At 39.5% G+C, this 8,364-nt stretch overlaps 1 protein-coding gene across 2 annotated transcripts; it reads left to right on the top strand.

Moving 5' to 3' along the window:
* Positions 1-818: 818 nt before the first annotated feature.
* On the top strand, positions 819-6,664 carry LOC101756522 (sirohydrochlorin ferrochelatase, chloroplastic). 2 transcript variants are annotated; one of them, XM_004952228.4, is made up of 7 exons: positions 819-949; positions 1,713-1,826; positions 1,935-2,137; positions 2,226-2,287; positions 5,259-5,369; positions 5,592-5,684; positions 6,329-6,664. In XM_004952228.4, the coding sequence occupies exons 2-7, from the start codon at positions 1,762-1,764 to the stop codon at positions 6,431-6,433; spliced, it is 639 nt and encodes a 212-aa protein (XP_004952285.1). In that variant the 5' UTR covers positions 819-949; positions 1,713-1,761; the 3' UTR covers positions 6,434-6,664. The 2 variants fall into 2 exon arrangements, with proteins under 2 accessions (XP_004952285.1, XP_022684097.1); XM_022828362.1 differs by lacking the exon at positions 819-949 and having other exon boundaries at positions 960-1,826.
* Positions 6,665-8,364: the final 1,700 nt, after the last annotated feature.

The following is an 8,364-nucleotide window of genomic DNA, read 5'->3' as shown; positions in this document are numbered from 1 at the left end:
CGATAATGCTTACAAATATACTCCCTCCATCCCAAATTACTATTCGTTTTGGCTTTTGCTATATATCTATATATCTAGGTATAATATATATCTAGGTGCATGTAAAAAAGTATGTATTTAGAAAAGCTAAAATAAATAGTAACTTGGGACGGAGGGAGTATATTTGTATGTATATAGATTTGTGTGGTAGTATGTTAATTGGAAGAACAAACGGACGCTCATGGTTTTACAACGAAGGATTGGTAATCAGTACTACAACTCTCAATTCTATAGAGCTGTTTTAAATTATCTAGGATTTTTCTTGCTAAAATTAGAAAAGCCATGCAATGGGTGCTGAAATAAAAGAGAGTATATTAAGTTCAAATTTTATATGTTTCATAGCTAATATGTAGATATCAATTAAGTGCAATTGAAATAATAATGACAAATAAAAAATAGAATAAGATAATGCCTGAGCTCTTATCAAGCAAATCAAGCAAGTACTTTCTATGTTTCTCATTCCCAATAGAATCATTAATACTTTATTAACTTTCTTTTAAAGTAGCAATACAACATATATCATGAAATACAAATTTTTATACAAATTATTGATTATAACATAACTGGTAACCTATGACACTTAAAGGATCTTATATTTTAGAGTTATCGGTAGCCACGTTCGTCACCCGTAGTATCGCACTGGCATATTTGCTAGTTCTTTCTAATTTAATTTCGTTGAATTGTAACATCGTCTTTATTACTTTATGGGAAGACGTAAATTGTCAACCCGTAGACGTTTATGTCTCCGCATGGCGCAGGCGCAAATCCCCCACACCTGCGGCCCTACCGGCCAGAGTTCATATCTCCACAGCCAGACTTGTCCGTCCGTGCTCTCGAGAGCTCTCTTCTCTCCTCCGACGATTCGTGCTTGTCCAACTGTGGTCGGTGGTGGTAGACGGCCGGCGACGAGGTGGGTCTTCCTGCTCCTGCTCCTCGTTCCTCTCTCGGATTGAGGCATGGTGGTGGCTGGGTTAGGGTTTCCGGTTCGGGGTCGTCGGGGGAGGGCTCCATGGCCAGCGGGCTTAGAGGGTCTGGCAGCGGCAGTAGGCACGGCGGCGGGGGCGGATCGAGGGTGGCGAGGTGAGGTGCCGCGGGTGGCGGACGACAACCGGCGGGAAGGGCCGACGGCGGGGGCGAGCGACTTCCTCAGTTAGCGAATGCTGGGGTGGTGGGCGGTTTGTGGGTGGCGCGGCCGGCGGCGCCATTGCCGGCGGTGGCAGGGGCATCCAGTTCATTGAATCTGGACTGTGGATGCCGTCGCCCCAAATGTTGCATGTGCAGGCGTTAGTAAACTCCTTGATTTATTTTCGTGTCGAAGCTGCGCATCATGGCGGGCACGCCTTTCTCCTTCACCTTTTTGTCATGTGATGATTTATTTTAGCAACAGGAAAATAGGAATTAACTTATTTGTCTTTGAAATCGAAAGGTTTGGTTCGTTTAGCTCTTGGATCCTGGTTTGTGTTGAATTAATGAATTTTTATGGCATTAAAGACTTTGCTACCTTTTTATAGGAGGTACCATCTTCAATATTTAAACATAATTTATTAATCGTTTGTACTCTTATTTGTGTGATTTCAATGAGAATGTGTGGCATGGGTACACGCCCCACCTAAAATTTAGAGTGTGCTCCGCCACTGGCCCCCTGATTATACAGTACTAATGTCTAATACCAGTTTTCCACCCCCACGGAATCTGGGTTTTACCTGAACTCGGTCCCCTGCTATGCACCCGGCTTCAGTCTCCTTGCAGCCCTTTACTGCAACTCCGGCAAGCATACTTATCCCTAGGTAACCTGCATTCCATTTCTCGCCCACCAATGAAGAAATTATGCGGTCTGCTATACCTCCTCTGTTGCTGCTTGTAATAACAAACATCTCTTTATTTCATGACACTAGGCGTGCAGCTGCGAGGAATTCCATTGATTTCACCGAGCTGCGGAGAGCTGGAAGGTCTAGTGGAAACCTTGTAATGAGTTCCATGCCAAATCCTGCCAGTGGGTCAGAAACGTCCGGAAGGGAGGATTTCAATGTTGGGGATAAGGATGCAGTGGTCATTGTCGACCATGGGTCACGGCGACAAGAATCCAATCTCATGCTAAGTAATAAGCCTGATTCTGTTTGCACGATGTATCTTTTGCATTGATGCTGTTTTTACTGTGTCTTGATTCAGTTATCGAAAAAATGCAGATGACTTTGTTGAGATGTTCAGGACGAGGACTGGTTATAAGATCGTTGAGCCTGCTCATATGGTATTGTTCATTGCCCCAGCAATTTTATGCCTTACTTTTTCCTGACAAATGGAACCTGCTAATTTACTAAGCAGTAAGCACTTGAAGGCAAGACATGCTGTAAATGAGTAGTGTGCCTCTCTGCCATTTTCTTAGATACAATCAGGAAATTAACTTGTAGTTTGAGTTCCAAGTTTCCCACAGAATGTTTGGATATGGAAAGTTTGGCTTGTCAGTGAGCATGTTTTGGTCAGGAGCTTTTGTTTATATCTCTAAAATTGTGCACTTCTATGTTTTGCTCAAGTCTGACTCTGCGTTGAACTCATTGCAAGCTTATTCATTCAGAATCTGTGCATTCAGTGCAGTTTGTTTGTATACTTAATTGCTGAAATTGTACTTTACACTGCATATCCTGTACTGCACTCACAGAGTCACAGGACAATACAAGGCTAATTCCACCTTATCTAGTCAAATGCATAGAGTGGTTATGGAATATAGGATATGTCCCCTCTTCACTTGTATTGCAATTTTGTTGCCTTCGCTAGATGTATATGATGCCTATTCTGGATTCCTATTCTGTAAATACAGGATCATATCCAGTGTGCTCTATTATTTGTTCCTCATCACCATTTTACTGTTATTGCAAAAATGCCATTTCACTTCTCTAAATGGCCTTGTCTTAGAACAGGAAAATAGCAATTTACCATTTTTAATAGGCCAAATATAGCACAAGATGCTGGGGAATTATTAAAAGTAGACATTAATTTTATCTATAAAATGAGTTTGTTTTCCTCTGGATGATCTTTTACATAGTAGCCACATGTCCATAAAAGTCAAACCAACAGGACTAGACTAGGAGCTGGGGTGCTTTTGTGGTGTCCTAGGACACCGATAGATTCGGTAATCTCTACAGAAAATGAAAGTTTATTGGTGCTAATTAGGTAAGATGACACCATGATGCCATAGAGGTGATACCAATGGCCCTTTTGCAGTTTTGCCTGGATCTGCCCCTCTAGATGCTATGTCCTTTTTTTAGAGCATATGTGTCCTTTTTTTCGTTCTTTACTTCTATGTTGTCTCCTTTTAAAGTCTCACTCAGTAAGTTCAGAAGCCTGACAAGCATATAACACAACTCTATATTTGATTTTGAGTTAGATTAAGCTGTAACTCTCTAGACCATACATTTTCTGTTCAGAGAATAACATAGCTAAACTAGTGCAAGAATTCTGCACCCTATTCAGCTATTGTCTATCATTAATCTCCATGTACAATTGGTTAGCTTGGAAATTTAGGTTTAGTTCCCTTTGGGTGTTTAAAATACATGTATTTGTTCAGGTCCTCTTAGTATAAATATACTGCAGAGTGCAGATACTCAGCTGGCTTTCTGGTTTGAGTAGAGTAAAAGATTACAGGCTCTCATTTTGTTATGAATTTAATATATACATAGCATATTCTTGGATAATCAGGGAAATAAGCTCCAAAAAGATGTAGTAAGCCTAATGCAAATATCCACATAATCCGTCCTACCGAAATTAATTTATTGGCAGTGATAGCTGGAAACTATTAGAGATGTGGCCTGGCTTAATGTCTCCAAGAAGCTAACTTGGGGCTCATGGCTTCTGTTCTGAGTTCTGATACCCAAAAAAGCTGTATGGAATTTAAGCTTATACAGGAGGTGTGAGCATGTGATAGAGACTTGAGAACCGAAAAAAGGAAAACACAAATATACACATGAATAAATAAAACAGCTGTCTGTTTGGCTTTGGCCTGGCTTGTGCTTTTAGTCTGGAGAAGCTGATACTTCTGTTAGGTTATAGGAGCTCAAAAAACACACTTGCAGTATGCAGTAATTGACACTACATGCTAGTCCAATCTTGGAATTTCCAGTTATGAAGTTCAAACTGATACAGATTATGTTGCCAATTTCCACTAAGCCCTTGTTTACTTCCCAAGTTGGGAGGTGCCAAATTGGCATTTTGTCATAAATGCGACACTAGCATTTCGTTTGTATTTGTGAATTATTGTCCAAATATTGACTAATTAGGCTCAAAAGATTCGTCTCGCAAAGTACAACAAAACTGTGCAATTAGTTTTTGATTTCGTCTACATTTAGTACTCCATGCATGTACCGCAAGTTTGATGTGATGGGGAATCTTCTTTTTGCATAGTGTCAAAGTTGGGAGTTTGGAGGGAAGTAAACAAGGGCTAAGATACAGTTCAGGTTAATGTCACAGTGTATTAGAAGGCAGAATTGAAAACATCAAACATCAGCCACTGAAATTCTCTGGCCAAGAGCGCCACTATCAGTGCTCCTCAGCTTGAAATTTCCAATGCATTGTATGTGACATTTAGGTGCTTTGAACTCCTTTCCAAGAAGTGTTGTAATTTTAAACTATATCTGAACATGTTGTTGATTGAAATCATTGCATAGAGCCATTTCACTGAATATTGGTGATAATATTATAGTGCCACTATAGTAAAGTTTGGTGTCGTATTCCCTTTGTTCTCCATAACAATTGAACCTTTGTCTATTGATCTTAAATAATATATCCAGCTGTGTTCATCAGCTTGGTAGAATTAATGCTGCTGATTAGTGTCAGTTAAATACAATATCAAGTAATTTGAATGAAAGGTGACGTGGCATGTGGTAAGGTTCATGTTAGCAGATAGCACCATAGTTACTCGCATCAGATTTTCATGTTTATTGTACTCAGCGTCTACATTGAGCTTATTTATTATTCAACGTTGGATGAACAGAGGGCTCTGTTTAGTCAACTTATCTGATTTTGTGTTATTCTGTATGTCTTTTCCTGCTAAAAAGAAGTATTGCCTAATCTTTCTTGGTGCCATACTCTTTGTTTCCCAACTTTGTAATATTAATTTTTATTGGCTGAGACTACTTGGGTCCATTTATCATACTATTCTTAAGTTTTTCGTGTTGTTATGTTCACTATATTTTGTTGCTTTAACTTGCAGTTTTCACAAAATACAGGAGCTGGCTGAGCCTACTATTAAGGATGCTTTTGGAAAATGTGTGCAACAAGGAGCATCCCGTATTATTGTTAGTCCATATTTCCTTTCCCCTGGACGGCACTGGAAACAAGTATGTTATCTTATTTATGTAAGATTGATACTGTTTATCGTTTTTATGGAGGATAATGCTTATTTTTAAAGGCCTGACTTGTTAAAGGCATGGTATTTCATTGCTTATAGTTTTTTAGTGGAGAGGACAGATGTGCATCTACTTTGTACATACTACATACAGTTTCATGTAGTAGTTATATTACAATATGGATTTTCATACATGCTGGACCCTTTTTCTCAGGATATCCCTGCTTTAGCAGCAGAAGCATCCAAGGAGCACTCAAATGTACCCTATATTGTCACTGCCCCTCTTGGACTGCATGAGCTTATGGTGGTATGTGCTCATTGAGTTCCCTCTGGATTATTTATATTCAGCACTAGTTAAGCATGTGAGTCTGATTTGGAGTTATTAATACTTAATAGTTATTCCAGAATTTTGTGACAAAGGAATTTTGTGACAAAGGAATTTTGTTGACAACATAGATCAGTAGAACTGCTATCCTCTTGATGAATTTCTGAGTTACAATAATTTGGAAAGGAATGCTAACATTTCCTATAAATAAAATCACGGTGTTGTAAATACTAAATAGTGGTGGCGTTATGATTTGTGCATACTGATCTATTTTAATTAAAGGTCTAGTGGGTGTTGAAACACTCTGAAACACAGTTATAGTCGATTGGAATTCTTGCATATCTCATGTTTTGTTTGTTTGGGACAGTCTGAATAGGGAAAATGCTGTAGTCAGGAAATTCTGGTATAGTTGCGAAAAAAGCTGGCATTCTTCACATGCTTAACCGTCAACCTATACAGCCCCTGGTTGTACTGCTCCTTCACTCCTATGATCTGGAACTGGATTGATTTTTCCTTAATGCAAGAGACAACTTTTTTGTTAGCAATTTAGGATAAGGACCGTCGATGAGCTGACCCCTTCACTCAGTAACATGATGTCTAACGCTGCGCGGAACATTGTTTTGCAGGATATCATGAATGATCGCATCAAGTACTGCCTGCAGCACGTTGGGGGTGATGTTGATGAGTGTACAGTATGCGCTGGAACTGGAAAGTGCCGCCTCTACTCCTGATGGGAGTACCTGGGAGGCTACTTATCCATACTGCAGCTTAGAATCTGAATAGCTGTCGCAATGGCATCTCAATGCCACTTGTTTTTTTACCATTTACCAGGTCTGGGCCAATACTTTTCTCGTCTGTACGAGGTCTGACGAGTGTATATCCTGGTCCGGTGCCCCAACCAAAAGTTACCATTGCAACTGTGCTTGCTCCGTCCGATCGCCGCCACTGTGCTCTGATTTTAACCTCAGAGGAGCCTTGCTCCGTCCCCTAACGTGCTGCTTGCTGCGGCTCACCAAGGCCCAGTTAGCCACATCCTCATCTTTCGAGCACCTGCGAGAACAATCTCACAATTTCCACCACCCCCGTGCTCCTCTATTCATGGTACCTTTTATGAATGTCTTCGAGAGATTAGTTCATCGTTGTCTGTCTAGTTGATGGTATTGTGTATCTCTAAAAAAACAATTAGCTAAGAGTACGGCTGTACGAGCACTCATCAATCATGATGAGTTGGAGATTTGAACCCTACCGAATATATTACACTATAAGAAACAAACCAATGAGCTTCACATACTCATCATCTTTTGAGTTACAACATTAAGTTGTTGGGAGAACGTATTCCCTTTTTTATATTAAAAATAATATTCCCTCTTTTGATGTTAATGGTCACTGCAGCACACACTAACTGCGTGATTGAGATAGCTAGTGCAACCGTCGGTCTCTTGGTATTCTTTTGCTTTCCCTCCCTCTTCCTATTTTCATAATGATGGGTAACTTGGCAAAGTCGATGGTAGAAATGTATGTTGAATATGGATCTAGTAGCATCATTTTTATGCCATTAATAAAGTCAGTAGATCCCAACTAGAACCTCCAGAATGGTTTTTGGTGTTTTCGAAAAAAATGGTTTTTGGAGAGGTTAAAAGCTAGCTAAATGCAAGGTCTAGCATCATTTTTATGTCGTTAAAGTCAATAGATCCCAACTAGAACCTCCAAAATGGTTTTCGGACGTTAAGAGCTAAATACAAGGTCCAACAAAGCTCCTACTTGAACATCTCAAAATAGGAAGCTCCTCCAAATCTCATCCAACAGCCCCTAGTCATGTCGGCTCTTTGTATAGCTCCCATCCAAGGTGTTTTCTCCATAATTCTAAATAGCCCGCTATAGTCTCGCATAGAGGGCTGCCACTACACTATTGCCAACTATTCCACTATGGCCTTTAAGGATGCTTTAGATCCGCTAAACACTATTTGGCTTAGCCATGAAATCTTTCTAACACGGCTAATCCTATTTTCCGCTACGCGGGCTGATGATGCTTCATTATCTTCACACTATAGGATCAAAGCTCATTAGTTGCTAAAAAAAACTATGTTAGCAGCATAAAACTCTAACTGTAATATTTGATTTTCAAGTAATTGTCTTGAAAACATATTCTCCTATCGCTCTGGACATGCATTGTATTCATAAATTTTCCTTACTTTCATGTTAATGTGCATGATTAGCTGAAAACTTTCATATTTTATAAAACCGCTAAATAAAATAGCTTTTTTTTTATAGTTTTTGGACGAGGCCGCTGTTAAATGGCTTAGCCCTCTATTTAAAGCATTGGTTTTCTCGCAAGGGCTCTTTCTTTCGCTGGTTGTCGATAATGAGATGATTGTGATAGCTCAAAATCTATTAATCCTTTCTCGTGTAGGCATTTATGTAATGAGATGCGTGTGAGTATGTTTATAACGTATATATGTCTATGTAAGCTTTTTGAAAAACAAAACATGCCATCACATGCGTCTATGAGAGAATCTAAACGACATGTTTTAGTGTTCTCCTTCATAATTTTTATTTCAAATCATGAAATGGCGACCTTAGATATGCTTTTGTCTTAATTTATATCATGAAGCAACAGTTTGTCACTGAATAAATGTTTTTTGATTGCACTCGAGATACACCG

This window comes from Setaria italica, chromosome I (assembly GCF_000263155.2).
Source record: "Setaria italica strain Yugu1 chromosome I, Setaria_italica_v2.0, whole genome shotgun sequence".
NCBI lineage: Eukaryota > Viridiplantae > Streptophyta > Magnoliopsida > Poales > Poaceae > Setaria > Setaria italica.
Note: the sequence above shows the minus strand (reverse complement) of the source record. Positions and strands in the feature narration are given on the sequence as shown.